At 43.0% G+C, this 19,494-nt stretch overlaps 1 protein-coding gene across 10 annotated transcripts in view; it reads left to right on the forward strand.

Moving 5' to 3' along the window:
• The window catches only part of LOC105284583 (RNA-binding protein Musashi homolog Rbp6), a 589,200-nt gene that overhangs the window by 344,027 nt on the left and 225,679 nt on the right, over nucleotides 1-19,494 (forward strand). For all 10 annotated transcript variants that reach the window (XM_026970601.1, XM_026970605.1, XM_026970600.1 and 7 more), the window contains exon 4: nucleotides 15,749-15,833. In XM_026970601.1, the coding sequence (XP_026826402.1) occupies nucleotides 15,749-15,833 (85 nt within the window). The remainder of the gene's footprint in view (nucleotides 1-15,748; nucleotides 15,834-19,494) is intronic.

Genomic DNA, 19,494 nt, shown 5'->3' on the forward strand with positions numbered 1-19,494 from the left:
GCTGAGGGCGGCATAAACTTATATTAAACAATAAAATGCAAATAGAATGCTTTATACCGCGAGGTGGCGTCGCTGCAACCCGAGCTGCATACAGTCGACCTCGCTGCATTTCGCTTGCCATGTACGGGGTGTCCGTTTTGCCTTTTTGCAAAATTTTCAGCTGGATCGAATGGTGCATCGAGCGTGAAATCGATATTTCCTTCATTGTTAATGTCCATCTAAAATATAATCACGAAGACTGTACTGAGTATAAAAGGTTCTGTTGCGAATCGAACGGACTTTAACGCACAAACACACGAAATTTTGAAATTTCCCTTTTAAGTTCAGATCGGTATTACTTTAACGTGGAGTTCGTTTCACACGTTTACTGCTTACAGATAAATTTATTACAATCCGCAAGAGCTTTCTCGCGACTTGAATAAGTGAGTCTAAATCTGTCAAAAGATCTCTTGTTAGATTCTTGATGCAATTTGGTGTTACAGATTTAGTTACAAAAGTACTTATCGTCGAGAACTAGAAGACAATGGAGGAAGAATGGCGTTCAATAGAATTTTCGTTACGGAGAAATCGGCTCTAACTACTCAAAGAAAACGTGAGCTAAAGGAACGGTAATGATTCCGGGTCACCGTATGTGTGGCATCGTACACAGAGAACCGTCGTACAATTGAGTTTGCCGTGGAAGCGCGGTTGGTTAGAGAGCTCGCCGAGACCAACAAGGGATGGTCCGAGCCGAACCCGAGAGGACGTAATTAAAAAATCACTCGAAGTGACCAATAAAGGTGGTGACTGGGCAGCTTATCTCCTCCACATGGCAAATCCTATTGCGGCCCGTTCAAGGAAAACCCACCGTTCTGTAGACTATTGTCCACCGGCTGTTATTTGTTCCTTTCTTGATTAACGGCGTGCTTTTATTGCGTCACTTTTAAAGGCTGTGGCGTTACGTTGCGCGGATTGCAATTTTTGCTGCCTACGCGACGCAAAATGCGTAGGATGTAATCCAAATTTACATTAAAATATAATCCCGCGCGTGTGTGCGATTTTATGATGTTATGTATTTGCAAATCGGCCTTAGAACGGATTTCTCAATCTGCTTCTCAGATTAGTCCGTGAAATGTAATCATGCGAGATGCGTTCCTAATTCTTTAAACGTGTAACAACTGAATAATTATATTTTTAATAAATAAATTTTTTAAATAATTTCTGATACAATATTAGTTATCGCCAATAAGTAACGAGTATCAGATTCAGCATTTAAAAATTTATTTATCTCAATACGATAGTGACATGTTAAAATTGTGTATAAATTAACTAATTACATAATCCTAACGTAAAAATAATATTATAAAATATATACATGTCCAATATACATAAAATGAAAAGCGATTAAATTTCAACATAGCTCGAAGTGGCGTTGAATTCAGCTGATTACACTATCAAAAAGGCAAGTTTTATTTCCCCAGCAAAATATTTCTGACCTCGCGGATGCATTCGGCTCGTTCTATTTACTAGTCTCGCTGTTCCCGCTCTTCTTCCGCGGGTCCAGTCAGCAGTATTTTAGAGCGCGTCTTTTTACATTGCCACCATCTGGAACGTCGCTCCTCCCCCGGCGTTAAAAACGCTGGTACTGCGCAATTACCTCGAAAGTTCCCGCGGACAACGCGAGCTCCCCCGGACGATAAATAAAATGTAAATGATTTCAGCGGCGAATAAATTTGCGCGGCGCACCGGGCGCTCGAGGGCGGAAGTCGAGGAAGGACAATCGGGGAGGGTAACGTGGGAGTGAACTTTCAGGAGGAAACAGGGGGGATTTCGGCAAAGTACGTCGTTATAAATGCACTCGGTACATGCGAGACGAATTGTTCGCTCATCTCGACTAACTTTAACTCGCGCCCCTTCTTCATTCACTATGGCTTTTCCGCGGTATTTTTCCCGCATCAACCGTTCCACCGTCGTATTGAAAGCACATTCGTCTGTTACGCGAATATCCTGTGTCACGGAGCGTTACGGAGACCGGTTTCATTTTCGCTTATTTCTTCTCTCCTCTTTGTGTAATCTTCTTGTGATACCCGATAATTCCTTGTGCTCGTTACAAGTAAGAAGTAACAACCTGCGAGAACTTTTTAACTTTAACGCGCAACGTGAAATATTGCACTTTTTATTGCCGGACGTAATTCCATAAGCCGGATTAGTCGAATTTTAAACGTAACTGTCGACGGTTAATCGCGAGAATGTCGCATACATAAGTTTATACGCGCATAAACTTTACGCGACTTGTTTTATTACGGATGCTCCCGCACCGATGCTCTCCGTTCACGGTCCGCATAAAACACAGCCTCGGGCAAGAAGTCTCATACAAGCCATTGCAATTATATTTCGCCAGCCACATCGGTAAGAAACAAGATAAATAAGAGATACTCCTCTCATTCCTCATCCCACTTCTCTCTTCCACCTTCTCTCTTTCTATCTGTCTCTTCTTCTGAGGAATAAGATATAACCGAATAATGTTTCCATGCGGGAGGCAGGAAGAAGCCGTGGTAACGGAAACGCGCACGTGTCGCCGACAGTCCTGTCACGTTATCGTCACGTGTCGCATGAATCGAATGTTTTCCTCCCCCTTCTGGAAGAGTGCCTCCACCCGCTCCGAATGCGTTTTCCAGCATGGATGTCTGCGAAACAGGGAAACCTCGCCTGGATATGCGAGGATATGCGCGGCGACCCGTCCGATCCTTTATGCGATCCATATTTCTGAGAGCACCCGCGGAATATGAAGTCGAACAGTGGCTCTGGCCTATTTACAGGTTAGACTTCGCGCACTTCGTACCTTGTTACGTGACACAGAATTCACTGGACATCTCGCCCGCATCTTGCAAGAACACGCGACACACGGGCGACATTTTATTTAGGGATGGAAGACACCGACCTGTTTGACAAATTGATTTAATGACGTCTTCCTTCGGATACGTCATTGCGTATTGATGCTCTTGCAATTTTATTTCTTTTTTTTTATAATTAACGTCGATTTGAAAATTAAACTTTTTGTCATTTTTGAAAGTAGAATATTTTCCAAATTACTTTTTATTTAACGCTTCTCTTCAAATTTCCCTTTCCAAAGATACGATTATGGAAATGATCACGAATCTTAGGACCTGATTTAGCGGAATTTTATAGAATCTACATTAAATATCTTTCGCGTGTTTCCATGAAAATTCTTGATGAAGGATAACGTGGATTATGTTCTTTATCAGAAGAAAGACAGAGTTTAGTATCGATAAAAGGAAAGAGATATTTGACACTTCCGCCGGCATCTTCTTACGGCAGGCAGAAGGGTGGTCAGATAATATGGTCGAAATTGCTGGTCGTCTGAGACGCGGGTGGCGTCTCAGAATGCTGCCGGTGCGGCAAGGGGGTGGCGCGGGACGTCGCAAGTATTCGCTAATGTAGCTCGTAGCTCTCGCGGGATAGGAGTTTGCTATAGCCTCCGGTGACACTCAGAATGCGCGGTCCTTATCCAAATCTATGCGGATGCTTATGCAGCGGTCGACTCGTCGCGCGCATTCGGGGATCCGAAAATTGCATTCCTGGCACTCACCCTAGTAAACGGCGCGTCTTTTCGCTCCTCCCCCATGCTTTCGCGTAGCTACCTACCTTCCGTCACAACCAATATTTACGCGCTATTAGCGTGCAGCATGTCCCAGAGCTATCGCTGCTCTCCCTGGCGCAGCTGGAGGACTGAAGAACGGCGATCGCGCCAACGAGTAGCTTCAGCTTGCTGTAATCAGCAAGGGAACTCGTCAAGTCCGCCAGATGACGAGATTTGATTTCTTGCCCTCAGCTGCGCGCTCTAATCGTCTCGTTTCTGAGTAGATTTTAGCTTCACAGCTTGATCACTTAAACGGCCGATGGTATCAAGAATTTAAACGAACGCTACGGACACGAATGTGAAAAAAGTTGCAGCTAGCGCGGCACGATTTTAGACGCCGGCTCGCGTGACGCGAAAATCACCCCTACTAAATCAGGACCAGTGGGGCTGTCCTCGTTTTGAGAAGCGCCGTTCTCGTTACGATGAGAATTCTTTAGTCTAGGAAGATAGAGAGAGCGCTTACTTTCGCACGTCAGGAGACCCTGCATAATTATTTCGTCTGAAAGCGAAAATAAAACGACGCTTCCTAAGCGTTTCTCCTGTCTGTCTCTCCGTCCCTTCCCGTTTCCCCTCTAGAATGACGCAACGGGGGATGTATGCGGCGAAACCAACTTTCGGAATTAGGTTGCATCGTCGAAGCACGGTGCCGCAACGGTGCTTCGTTTTCGAATCCCTGCTGCGGCTTAGAAATTCAGCCCATCCGTGAAACGAATTTAGGCTCTGCGGAATGAAGCGAAACTCCACAGACGAGTGCCCTTCCTCTCTCTTTCTCTTTCGTAGCGAAACGCCTCGTCGTCTATCTCGCCGGATACAGAGAATTGCGAGATTATTCTGAAGGCTCAGCACGCTAGATATAAACGCGGCTCTTTTATAGGCTTAGAGGACAAACGAAATTGCAAAATAAATCTTTACGAAAAATATGTAATAGATTCAAGAGAAATTGGACACATTGGCAGATCAATCCCGATGTCGAACGAGAAAGATTGAACTCTCTCTAGTCGGTTCAACATCAAGAAGATTTCTTTAAGTTTCTAGATTTTGATTAAGTTAATTTGAAAATTTATTAATCTGCTGCACAACACATAAAAATAATACATTACGTTCTTATATCGATGATTAAATTAGGACAGTATACGGCTGATAACATAAATCGTTCTGCGCTAAACACTCTTGTTTTTTATAGAATGCAGATATTTCACAGTTGAAGGGAAATCTTTGACCATACACGTGACGACGTTGTTACGACAGGGGACAAGGGAACCGGACAGGTTATTGCCAATTTTACTGAAGAGACTCGACCCTTCGAAAACCGTGGAAAAGCCGGACTGGCAAGTTGATCCGAAGCGCAAGTGGAACATGAACGAATGGATAATAATGCGAAGGAATGAACACACAACGAACGGATGAAAATTTTCCGTCGGAAACGTCGCGATTGCCGGAAAGCGGATTACAAAGATGAACGGGCGAGTCACCGCTCGTGAAAATCCCGATTTCTCGTATCGCGCGATTGAGAGCGCAAGAAAATACGTAAATAAGCTTTCAGACGAGCGGAACGCTTCGAAGGATGTTTATTCTTGTGTATTTAGCTAGTTTTAGCAGCAGAAACTGAACGGAACGAATAAAATCTCGTAAGAAACATTTATTACTGACTGAGTAAAACAACTCTGTAAAGAAAACTACAAAAATTAACTTGGCCTAGTGAAGTTATCTATTCTATTGTAACTTAGATAAAAGTAACTTAAATAAAAGTAAATAAAAGTAATGCTTAACTAAAAGCAACTAATTAATGGAAAGTAACGGAAGATTTCTATTTTCAATACTATATACTTCCAACGTGTTTAATAATTCATTTTTATCGCTTGAACTTAATTGCATACGTCAATGCAAATTCCTCGAAAATTCCAGCGCAACGTAACAAAACGCAAAGAGCGAACGCTCTCTTGTACGCCGTCGTTACATCGCACGATGCGAAAATCGACGATGTAACAAGAAATTCTTCAGCACACCGAGACGACGCGGACGTCACGCGAGACGGCGATACGTACGAGGCGTCGCGGCGCGACGGGACGTACGAAAACAACGTGACGTCTCGGTGCGTGTGCAACGGGGGTGTGCAAGACGCCTCGCCTCGCGATGGGACGGATTGCAAAATGGCAACCCGCGGGATTATTGTACGTACAAGAGATTTACCGTCTGTGGCCCTTTCGCCGAGCCAAAGGGCGGCCGAGGTCGCTATGGCAACAGACAGGCGGAAGCCAGCCACCTACCCTTCTATTTCCCCGGATGCAAGCCGTCGGCTCTGCCGTCTCTCGCTCTCTTTGCGTCAAGTGATTCTGTTGCATCGTCCTGCAAGCCTCTCGCCATTCCTTTTTTCTCCACGTACCCTTTCCTCCCTGTGTTTCTTCAGCGTCGTTGCATCGTCGTTTCCTCGTTCGCTCTTCAGACTCTCAAACGTCGTCGCGAGCCGGTGCGCTCGGTGATCCCGTCTGTTGCGGTTCTCCCTGTCGGCGACGGAATTTCCTACGCAACAAAAGGACGCATGACACCCCCGCGCGATATCGTTATCGATCTATCGTGCCGGCTTTGCCCGGCATGTTGGCGAACACGCACGCCCGCGTACATGGAAATACAGGCGTATGTGAGACGCGGAAAGGGGACGTGATTTTTTTGTAAACGTATATTGATTGTGCTTCATTGCGAGTAAGAGTATGCATTATGTTTCACATGGGAAGTTTTACGGATAATCTCAGCAACTATGTTGTTCAGGAATTTCAAGGATGAGCGTTGCCAATAATAAATTGAAATATGTGTTTGTTTTTCTAAAGTAAAGAAGAATTGAAAATTATTAAACTGTTCACTTATCAGTAATTTAATCGAATCAACTCGATTTAAGATTACGTACCGAATACATTTATTATAATTTAATTAAATATTATTCCCGTAACGTGCACAAGTGTAAGTTCAAAACGGACACTCACAGCACATACTCTTTCATCAACTCGTAGTTCATAGTGACACATAAGATCAAAGCCAGTTTCTAGCGACGTAGAAAGGTGATCAGTTCGTACGCGTTCAAGGATCGTTGAAGGGCGAAAAGAAAGTGAAGGAACGGAAAAGACGTCTTATTCCTCCACTCAAGTTCGCTGACTATAAAGGAAATTTCGAGCTTTCTTGTTTGAATGTTTACTTGTGGATTGATGAACAATTATAATAAAACATAAAACGAAATCAGTCATTAATTTTATGCGTGTACACAGAGTCAATTTAAACGCGGTGAACAGATTTTTAGCTGCGATAAAATAATTGCAAATTTATATATACTATTACCCTGAATGCATATTATTCATTAAATGAGTATCATATTATCACAATTATTCGTATAATTTATTAATTATCTATCCTAAGCATATTTAATGCTTAATATGTAATATTCGCAAACGTTTAATGTATGTTATGCATTTACCTATATCGATCGTTCTTACTTAATAATGTGAAATGAAGTAATATTTCATTTCGCATTATTAAGTATAATATAAACATTCGGGAAGACAAATTAAAACCGTTGCATTACGTTTATTTCATTCGATTCAGCTTATAACTTACTGAAATCAAAGAAAGAAAACATATAAAACGATCTTTGTTATAACGCCAGTTTTGGGGAAATTAAGAAGAAGAATGTATAGAAAATACAAATAAATAAAAACAGAAATTGATATGAAGCAAACTCTGCGTGCAAATTTTGAAACCACGGCGAACCAAGGCAAGAAACAATGTCATCTTTTGAGAAGTGATTCGAAGCGTTTAGAATTTTTCGACGGGCTGCATGTAATCAAATATTTGTAATAATCAGTCAGAGCAAGACGCGTGACGAATATTTAGGACGGTATCAACAGGTGGCCATCCACAGCTTTTTTTCTCCGTGCTTCTTCCTCGGTCTTGGTGCACCCGATGTTCGCTTTAGCTTGCGTGAATCGTTTAATTTCTAAATAAACCTTTTATGCTGGACTAATTAATTAATATCTACTGCTTGGTACAAGGTAGATTGTGCGTTGTCTACGGAATTATCATTAAATTCAACGAAGTCCACAATTCTCCTACTAATTAATTGAGCCGCGAATTCTTTATGTAATATCTGTATTGTGTCTTGTATAAATTTTTGACCAGATATGATATAGGCAGAAAAGATATTAAGCAATGTAATATCTGAGCGTAAAATGTAAAATTTACTATATTTGTTTAATCTACCTTTAATTTTGACAGTTATGTGAGAAATTCTAATTATATAAAACGAAAATGTTGTACATCGAAGAATGAGAGAACGCAAGAATTGTCTATCAAATAATGTAAAATTATATTTCAACTGAAAGTTCATGAAATGTAAAAGCATTGCCGAAAATAATTCCATCAAGCTCTGACCGGGATCCGGCTATAATGGTCGACAGTTCACAATAATAGAGAACAAACTGAAGTTAAAGGCTTTTATGAGAGGAAGAACCGAAAAAGCGATACCAGAAAATGCCAAGTCAGAACTGCTCGCGCTATCGAGTTATTTCAGCGTTGTGAGATAAGCGTTATCCCCCACGGTCATGAATATTAACGAATTCCGGCGCGGTAGGATGGACAAGACTTGCAAGGGATGGACTGGACTGTGGTGTGTGCGTGACAATCCGGGAATGAAATTAATTTTCCAGCTCCGCGACGAGCTATTACGATGCCTCATCCAACATAAATTATCCATCGAGAGGCAAGCGCAAAAGGCAATATCAAGCATTCCTTTGATAACGAATAACTAAGCAAAAAATATCATAAAAATCCGAACTCGATTTTGCGAAATATTTCTCAGAGAAAGATGCTCTGTCAGTCAGAGTCATTAAGCAGTTCTCATGCCACATTTAATCTTTAAACTCAAGCATTTAAAATTCTCACTCGCATTTACAATGTCATAGAATTTTATTATATAAATTTGAAGAAAATTTGAGGAGAATGTATTTTTGAATTTTTGATTTGTCAAGTCTGTACAATAGGATCTTAATGACATGGAATTATGCTGAATTATTCATCATTAAAGATGAAAAATTATAACAATGAAATTAATAATAAAATTAATAATAAAATAAAAATGAAAAATTTATAACAAAACCCAATGAAAAGTATAATAATACAAATGCGTATAAAAAACATACGATTATATAATTTTGATGGGCGATACGATTATATAATTAAATCTTCTTTAATAAAATATATAAAAAGAGAAATACATTATTGCAGTATCTGTACTAATATTATACAAAAGCCGAGATTGAACAATGAGCATAATAATTTCTTAAATTTCTTGAAATTATATTACAAAGTCCATATTTTAAGTAACTGTTTCTCTTTTAAACTTCCACGGTTTGGTGGAAAGGTCATCCCTTCTGAATAAAATGCGGAAACTGAATTTTCTCCTTCAAAAGGATTAAAAATCGCGCTCAGGCGAGAGTGACCCAAGAAGTTCGCCGACAAATCAGACAGAGCGGACTAGAGGTTTCTCCTCTGGCTCTGGCTTGTTCCCGTGCTTCCATCGCGCGGAGGACAATAATTCCGTCACTAATTGAGTTACGTCGCGGCCTAAATGCCCGATGAATATTCATATCCTTCCCCTGTAGTACCTCGCGTTTCTCGTTGGCGCCGCCGTGGCAAGAAAAAGTTGTCGTGAATTAAAAACTCAATGAAATTAGAAAATTGCGTTCGCTTGTCATTCGGCGGGAATGTTGCTAATTTTTCACTATTTCCGTTTCCTGCCTATTACGCGAGTTTGATCTCTTTTGTTGAAGGGATGATGCGCGTATTTTCCCTTGAAAATAATATATAGATATATATTATTTAAAGCACGATTATACCGTATATTTACGAAAAATGTAAATCACGAAAATAATGTAAATCATGAAAATTAATGCAAAGTTTCATTACGCGATGTTTATAATATCTAGTTCTACAATTATGTAGTTAAACTAGCGACCGCAATTAGTTAAAAGGCTTCACTTAAATTACAGCACCTTTTCTTAGTTACACCGCATGTTATATTAAAATGTATCTAAATATTATCATTTTTCTTGTAATTATCGTAAAAGGATTGGCTGCGGTAAACATCTAACGGTATATACTCCATAATTTCAAGCAAAATTATGCTTTCATGAGTCTGCTAATTCTAGTCATATTAGAAAACCGTGGGACGTATGATTTAATTAAAAAGAATCCGCGTTTCTACACGGAAACGCGGAAACGCGGCACAATTTCGGTTACTAACGATTCTAAACTTGCGCGTCCAAGTCGCATGCATAATAGAACATGATTTACTCCAATCTGCTCCGGTCAACCTATGCGGATAAAAATTATTTAAAGGAAAAGGAATTTTCTCGCTGCACAAAATATTTTTATTTTCACAAGTGACAGACAGCAAAAAGATCTGCACTCAGGTACAACACGATCTCACACCGTCACGTAAGAACCGCCACCTTATCATTAGCGGCGACCGACCGAGTGTGGCTGCGGATATCGTTATCGCGCCGGCCACACCGAGCAAGCTATTGAGCAGATTTTTCCCCGCGTTTTTCCCGCTCGACTTAAACGTCTCTCCTGGTCTCCGCAGCTCGCGGTGGCCGGGCGGGCTGACTTAGGGAGATTGCGATTTGCATAATGCAATTCAACGGGATCCCTTTTCAAGGAAAAGTCAAGAAGAACAGGGCAATTACAATGAGACTCCATGGGACGCGGTGGCGTTCACGGCCTCACTACCGGCCACCTAGACGATGTCGGCTTTATAAATATTCAGCCGGTCATTAAGGCGACGGGGATAGAGAGAAGCGAAGAGCCGGAAAGGGCGGGAGATAGCGAAGGAGAGAGAACATGGAGAGAACCCTCCTCCCCCGAAGGGAAGGGCCGGAAAAGGGAGGAAAAAGAAGAACTATATAAAAGTCGTTCGACTTGACGCGTTCTTGCGCCCGCGCTCGTTGTAACTCGATTCGGCGTATCCTTTTAATGGCGGCTGATGTAACGTGTGACCAAAGACGCCTTTAGTGCAGCTTGTATTTGGGATTATTATGCAGTTAAGTTGATCCCGCGGAAACATTTCAATCCACATCGCGGCGGAAATCCCGCGAGAGCGGTTTTACGAGCGCAAAATGAGAAGCTATATCCTGGCTGGAGAATTGAAGAGAAAACGTTGCGGGCGTAAAAACGCGTTTCCAGGCTGTACAATGACATCGTAACTTAATTAAATTTGTCATCTCCCTTTATTGTCATCGATGAAGGAAGAAGAATATTCCTCTTCATATATTTGTTTGATAAGACACAGAAAACAGAACAAAAGAAGACAGAGAGAGAAAACGTTTCGCACAAGAAGCAGCAACACCTGACAGAGGGGAAAGCGAGTCGAGTCGGAAGATCGGCGAGCTCGCAACGAGTTTCGCATGTTCCTCGCTCCGTCTGTGGAGCTGATTGTCTGCGCCTCCTCGACGGAGCGGATTAAGACGGTTAGTTAAAGAGCAGTTGCGTATATAGCCGACGCGACAAAGCAGCGACCGCGGATGAAACTTCCGCGGTGGGCGAGATGCGGCGAACGCGTGGCGACAACGACGCCACTAGCAGGCAGAAAGGGAGAAAAGGACACGTTTTCTAGGGGCTGCAACGTTAGGTAGCGGAATGCGCGGAGCGTTCTCGCCTTATCCCGCGCGAGCTGGGTCCGTAACTGGCTTCAGCTATGAAGCTACGGTCCCGACTCGTTCCGGCTATATCGCAGCCAGCTGCAATAGCAGAAACTGTCGGGCTAAGTAACTGCCGGTACTTACAGTAAGTTTGCGCGCAATGAGACCGCCTACATAAATACACCTAATACACTGGAGTCCTCCTTCACCCTTCCAGCTCCTGTTGGTGCTGGGGTCGCGCAGTTATCCCGCTTCACCCCGGTAAATTCTCGGAGTGGAAGCGCAGCCTTTCGGCGCGATACGAGGCTTAGGTATGCGCGAGCTGCGCTCCGCTCACTTACTTTGCGTTTTATTATTTTCTTCTTCTTTGTAGCTGACGTCTCATCTGCCACATATGGGACACAATATGTGTCAGATAATGTGTTGGTGTGTGCAATATGGTTTCTTGACCGTTATTGTTATTAATGTTTTATTTAAGTTCAATTCGTTTTTATTACTGTTGGTCAATTGATGAAAATGTATAAATGATTAGTAATCGATTACAAAAATTTTGCTAATCATGTGGAGCATGATAAAAGAGCGTGTTTGGATTTGTTTGTGGAAACTTCGCGTTCTGACGATCTGTTTCATAAATTTTGCAACAGAGATATATATGCGTAACATCTAATTTGCATATGTAAGGAGTAAAGTATGTCTTCGCGAATTGAAACCCTTTGAAGACAGCCCTTTGTCATGCCGGACCCTTCAATTCCCGCTGAGACTTCCAATAATCTACGAACTTATCCCGTAAACTCGGGTATTCCCGCGACTTTTCATGGGACTTCTACTTCGTCGAATTTCCCCTGAGCTACGAGCAAGAGACTTCACGACGCGTTGCGTTATCTTGAACTGATTCCGGCCGGGATTTCTTTTCGCGGCACGTGTCCGGGATGCTGTCCGTATGCCGGAGTGGCCCTGCAGCCCTGCGGCGGAGCAAGGGAGGCTGTGACAAACAAATGCACCGCGTCAGCTCGGCGTGACACCCTTCCGTAGTCGGGACGACTTGGGAAGCATGCGAAAAGGGCGACGAGACCGGCAGAGAACAGTCAGATCGGCCGAGGCGAGCGAGAGAAAGGGAGAAAGAACGATAGAAAGAGAGAAAGAGGGATAAAAGGGCGGAAGGAGAAAGGGATGGTCGAGCGGTGGAAGACGCAGTGGAGGAGATGAGGAGCAGGATGAAAAGTAGAGGATCGTGGAAGCCGTGCTCAAGTAGACAAGAGACACGTCAGCCGCCATCCTTCTACTCAGCCTTTTATAGATTATTCACGTACAATGGCCGGGGGTGACAAGTGGCGCGGTGCCGGTACCTCGATGGAGCGCCGGTTCCGCGATGGAACCCCGCTTTATCCTGCGGATGACTCGAGTGGCCCTCGACTTTTCTGATATTCTGATCTATCGTTCTAATAAGATCGGTGACTAGCGATACGATTCCGTCTTCGTCCTTTGTTGCGGATAATTGCCATGAATCACGGCTGAATCTCTTCCAAGTTGAATAAGCGGGGTTCGATCGGGATGTGGAATAAAAATTACAATGCAGCGTAATCAAGCTAATCTGCTTACATTCTGCCTTCGATGTTACACTCGATAAATATCTTTGTTTCTATTTTAAAAAATACAGTTGTTTTTACATATTTTTTCGATATAAAATTGAGATTCATTCAATTAATGATTGGAGGTATCTGGAAATAAGTGAAAAAATATTGCAATAAATACATTGTTTTTCTCGATTATTTTCGATACTTTATGCGTGTAACAAAAATACGGGAATATTGTTTACAATGACGAAATTGCACGGCACATTCATGACAAGAACGGTTAAATAGCCGTGAATATCCAATGCATTATTTCACTGCATGACAGTTTATATTATATATCATTGTACAATTTGATCGATATATGCTCTCGCAATGACCATCGACGGGCTGACAAGCCGCGAGTTCTAATTAAATTCCGGCGCAGCACCCGACGGAGAAGGAATAAATTATTCGCGTAATTTTCCGAGGCCGGTGTCCATGATTTCGGCGTACATTGCGCGTACGCCGTCATAAACGCGGTGTCATAAAAGAGAGAGACAGAGAGATAAAGGAGAGAGAGGGAGGAAGGGTGGGAGCAAGAAAGAAAGAGGGCGAGAGCGCGAGTGCGTCCGGACAGTTTCGTTCTATGCAAATGCGAGTCGCCTGCGGTGTTCTCGCTCGTGTTGTTCGACGTTTTAATGCTGATTGGACGACTGCCGATTCAGCGGCCGTTCGTTTGCAGCGATTGTCGCTTCGACCGGCCATCCCGCGAAAATCTGCCAAAAAGCGGCGCGTATACCACCCCTGGTCGCGTATCGCCAGCCTGTGAGACGAGATGTACACACATATGTTCGTACACGCAGAATGCCTTCCACCTATCTATTCTTCAACGAATTCGGCAGTCGGTATTTCTCCACCGAAAAATGCCGTGAATCTTGGAAATGACGCTCGTGTAGATCTGACGAAATTTGGCGAAATTTTGGCATTGGTGTGTGGATTTGCGTTTGCACGCGTTGCCTCGTACATTGACACGGCAGATCACAAGAACCGCTGTTGCCGCCGCGCAACTGGCTGTCGCGAAATGAACCGGGTCGCGAAACTAGCTTTCTGCGCGAACGCCATCGCGGAAACGCACATGGCGTTGCATCCGCGCGTTTCTCGAATGTCGCTGACGCGGAATAACAATCACCGACACTCGCCTTCCGATTTCGCGGACGCCGTAGCGCGCCACCGCCATCCTTTCCGTTCCTCTTAGGGGCGCCCTTTGCGTCGTCGTCAACCTCGTTCGAATCTCGTATCACGTGCCCAAAGAAATCGATGTGAAGGAAGTCGTCGCGACGACTTCCATGCACTCGCGAATATCCCTGAACATCGCGGACGTAGGAGAGCGGTGATGAGGTGGTGGGGTGGTTGAGGGGTGTGGAGGTCGAGAGCCCGGAGGGATCGGCTCCATCAAAAATTCAATCCATACGAGTATTCGTTGTTTCGTCGGTGGAAAGGAAACGGAAGCGGTAAGAGAGGCGTTGAAACGTTTTGTAGAATTCTCAAGACGTTCCCGGCAGGTTGTCGGAGGATAGGGAGAGAGAAAGGATGGGAACGGATGGGGATGTTGCCTCGGGAGCGGATGAAGGAGATGTGAGAGAAGGAGAGCGGAATACCGCCGTTCCGCAGGGAACGACGAAACAGAAAAAGGGAGGCAGTCGGAGGAAAAGAGGCGGAAAAAGGGTTTGCGTGCGGAAGGTGGAGGCGAGTCGACGTAGAGGGAGGTCGACGGAGGGTTAGCTCGGTGGCGCGCGTTTGGTTCTTGAGGCATGTGTGCCCCATAAATAACATGTAAATATTTTCAATAACTGCCGGGGCGGCCCCGGCATGAAAAATGCAAACCGCTTTGCGTCCGGCCCTCGGCGCGTTGCATTCCCCCGTATCCGCGTCCCGACCACCGTTCGTGAATCGGCCGGCGGCAACCACCCCCTTAGCTCACGGCGTCGAACTGTCTTTTAATATATCTGTGTGTACACGGTGTCCCGCGCGAAATTTATGACACGGTGAGACGCGCCGGGCCCGATATTCGTTTCGCTTTAATCCCGCAGTTTCCAATGTCGCCGCCGGCTCCTCCGCGAATCTGCATAGGTTTCTGAAAAATTATTAGCGTCCACCCTCTAGTCTCTGTATTTAGTGTTTTTTGCATGCATAAAAGAAAGAAAAGAACATTATTATGAAATTGTTATAATTTTGTCGGTTTCATAAATTCGTATCGACCGCGAAACGTAACTTTATCGGTTATTTTATTCACTCACGTTTGCATAACCGATGTCACAAAATATGTATTTTGCGGATTATTACAAATAATACCGCAAGGTGTTAATCTTCGGCTTTACTGTAATGGACAAGTTTGTGATAAATAAAATAGCTGGAATACTTTGCGAGATATTTCAAAGTTTCCTTTTCAAAGTAATCATCCTCAAAGTTTCCGAACAGATTTCATTTTATCTCATGCAAAATAGAAAAGCGGCATTAATCAATTACGCTAATTATGCTAATGACTACTTTTAATCGCAAAAATAAGAGGGACTAAAATTATTTCCTATTTTGAAGATTAATGTACTGCCGTATCTCACGCGCAATTTACGAGAATGGATTAATATGGAAATATTATACTGCCAACCGGTTTTCTTTTTACGATCGTGCGTTTCGACGAGCTTTCTACATCAAGATATGTATCTCGCAACGTATGTTACTGCGCCATGCGACTGCTGCGTGTACTTTATATGTTCACGATGAAAATAACATTATTATTAGCGAATGCATGCTCCATTAATGTCCCGGGACATACATACATTCATATTAAATGTTCTCTTTTCGTTTGTTTGCAGGGGCTTCGGATTCATCACATTCGCAGACCCTGCGAGCGTGGACAAAGTGCTGGCGCAGGGGAATCACGAGCTGGACGGCAAGAAAGTGAGTAATCCGCGCATTCTACCAGATTAATTCTAGCAATATCACTGGACTGTCTGAGCCAAAGTTTTTGGCTTTTCTATTACCCTTTTCTATTACTCTGCAGTATAACTGAAAAAAAACGCTAACCTGCAATTATCTAATTAATAGTTTTATAATATTGTTTAACATAGTAATTTTTATGTTTGTAAAATTATGGCCACTTAGCTGTTTTTTCACTTCGTATTTTTTCATTTTCGCTGGCTTTTGTTGGAAGCCGCGCACAAAAATATTACAATCTCTGCTTTGTGCAGTCATCCTCTTGCTACTTTTTGCAAAAGTTATGCTAGCTTAAATTAATTGTGTACAGTGAAATATATTCGCGTTTGCGTGAATTCCTTGAAATTCGATGTTGAAGCCAGACTCGTTTGTTTCATAAGAGCGAAGATTATAAATATAACGTTCTGTAATATTTCTTGTTACTACCCCGATGAAATATCGGAATTGGCCACGTGAAGTATTTAGGTCGTAGTTCCCGGCGAATGTTAGCAAAAGATTGGAAGGTTCCAGCGGAGAGTATCGAGAATCTTCGTTCACGGATATACCTCGCATTGACACCAGCAAGAATGATTCCTCCCGCGGGACCCTCGACGACTATAAGCGTAATACTTATCGCCGAAGGCGCAGGATTCGTCGCTCCGTGAAAAAGGGTGGTTAAAAAAAGAAAAAAAAAGATACAAATTGCCGTGATCGAATGTGCGTCACGCGAGCAATTAATTTTCGCGTCCGATCGGAGCCGCCGTTCCGAGATAATTGAAAGAGCATGCCGCGAGTCGATTGATCAAACCGATTGGTCGCTGCAGTCCAGAGGTATATCCCGGTCCGGGACGCGTCCCTGTCATCGATCCCGGGAGCAAAATTTTATTCGCGTTTGAAACTTCATTAATTAAGCGTCAAACGTTATTTCGTTCCGCTCGCTGCAATCTGAGCGTATCATTTATCACCTACATTTCCCGGCCTCATCTCTGCACCATCCTTCTATCAACGCATTTTATAAGCGCAATTTCGTATGAACAGTCAGCTCGATTATATTTTATACAATTGAATAAACATAAAAAGCCCGATCTGAAGCAACCAATCTACTTCAGTTCTCTCTCTTTCAAATCTTTAGTGCCTCGCGTTTAAGAAGTAGCGATCGTAGCGTTGCGAGAACTCTCCGATATCAAGTTCCAGAATTGGACCGATTGAGTTTTACCTATGAAAAATTCCCGTCTCTGTTCCATCCCTCAATCGATCGTCGCCTTCTCCTGCGGGGCATCTTGCACGCAGCGCAAGTCGAGCGGAGAATGAAGCGGAGAACGGAGCGGATGGCGCGGCGCGATTAATCGACGCGGCCGTTTGGTAAGCGCGCTTCGCTCCGAGGCGGGCAAGACAATCCTCGTGGAATAATATCGTAAGACGCGTACCGAGGCGGGGCTGTACGGCAAGAGAAATAGTTGCGGACATTAGCTGTCCACGGCGCCATAAGTAGAGCGAATCCAGCGCGCCAAGGCCGGGCCGCCTAAGTGGCCCCGAATACGCTTAAGCGAGGGCAGTCCCGGTCGTATCCCCGGTTCGCATAAATTTCGCGTAATTCGCTCCGGCTAATGCAAATTGCGAATGCACGGATCCGGAAGCTAACACCTTCCCGATAGCGGGAAGAGAATATCGCGCGTATAGGGCAACCGCCGGCGCATCCTATTAAGGCTTCCTCTTAAGGGATGAGACTTCCTCACCCCTCTGCCACTCGGTCCGCCTCTTTCTCTGTCTTCCATTCTCGCTCTTTCTCTTGTTCTCTGTTTCTTCTGGTTCTCTCTTTCTCTCGGAGGAGAAAGGGAGAGGCGTACATACAAGGAATGCAAACGTGCGGAAGCGCCCGCTGCTTTGATTCGCTGACAAGTTTCGCCGCATTAATTAGCACGGCCTTCACCCCCGCCGCGTTAACGAACGCTGGGACTCTTAACTCACGTTAACACGCGAATATAAATAAAGTGGGACAAGAGCGAAACATGCGGTATTCCGGCGGCAAGCGTAGTTGTCATGAGGATATGCAATAGTTAGATAATAGTTTCTCTCTTGCTTTGTCTCTCGTATTGTTTTGAAATTTCCTCTAAAACGGGGTAGTAGAGTTATTTGAGATTCAATGGGGAATTTGTTGTAATCTATAAGTGAGTACTAATGATATATTTGTTCATCGAATTTAAAGAACTAATTGTGTACCTTTAATTGGATTGCTGCTGTTAACGGATTAAAATTGATGATATTAAAAAATGTATTAGAAATTAATTAATAATATTAGATTATCAATGTATTTCGTAAAAGCTCACAGATAAATATTTTGTAAATAAATATATTTAATTATACAGATTAAGAAAGTTACATTTTTGTTAGAAATACACATAAAGAATCAAAGCATCCGTTCGTCTTAACGCAAGTAATGAATAAAGAAAAACGTTTCCATGTATGTACATTGAATTAGACGCCATTTTGATTATATAACATTATCGAGAATCAGCGCAGTGCGATGGTTCACGGGAGAGCGATTTTGCTGGGTCGATACGCCTGACATTTCTGGCGTGGACAATGATTTCGCAACGTGCCGCGTAAGCACCCATTGCGGCACAATGCTGGCCGGCGATCAGAATAGCCAGCAGATTCCGCTTAATCGGGCCGAGTGCTGATTAAAAAATGCGTGGGTCGAACATGCGCGTTCTCGTTTGCGTCCTGTTTGATCTCGACAGGCGTAGCGGAAATAGTCAAATCGGTCATGCTTGCGCGTGTTTGGTCCGTAATGCCGACTCTCGAGAATCCCGGTGTCATCCTTTATCCTCTCATAGAAGCTCAACAGCGCAAAGCTAAACTAAAGCACGAACTTGAAGGGACAGTAATTACTAAAGTGATGCAGCTTTGGTTAGAAGCAATTGAGGAGATTTTTGTCAAATTAAACCTGATAATGTATTATAAATTATGAAGTTACAGAGAAAAAAGTGGAGAATAAAATTTTCAAGAAATTCAGATTACTTTATTGAAAAATATGGAAAAATAGTTTTCGTTTATAACAAAATATAGAAAACATCACATAAAGAGATAATATAGAAGAGATAATATAGTTTTTATCAAGATTCAATTAAAACTGTTAGAAATTTTGTGACATTTTTGTAGACACTTCCACACTCTGTTTCTTTTACCGAATTATTATTTAACTACAAAGTAATAAGTGATTATCTATTAATCCTTTTAAAATGATATTTTTATTTCAGATAATATGTATCTTTCGCAGTTTTTGGAATAATATGAATAATTAAAGGATTAATATCCGTACTTTGAAAATTGAAATTTTAATTGAGTTTAATTATTTCATGATTTAATTTATGATATGATACTGCAGATGTATGTAATAGAGACGGCTCTTGAAATAATATGAAAGATAAGAACAGATGCGGGCGATGCATCTGAGAAGGAAGTCGCGAGACGGAAGGAACCTCTAAGGGTGGATGCACGCGAAATTGTGAAAGCTCTTTAGAACTCTACATGGCCCGCATTCCTGGATACCTTCAGACATCTCGACGCTTTAGAGTCGTTTCGTACGAGGACACGTGGCGAACGAGTCTGTCCTTTCCTCCGTCTACCGACTTCCTTTCCCCTT

This window comes from Ooceraea biroi, chromosome 6 (genome assembly GCF_003672135.1).
Source record: "Ooceraea biroi isolate clonal line C1 chromosome 6, Obir_v5.4, whole genome shotgun sequence".
NCBI lineage: Eukaryota > Metazoa > Arthropoda > Insecta > Hymenoptera > Formicidae > Ooceraea > Ooceraea biroi.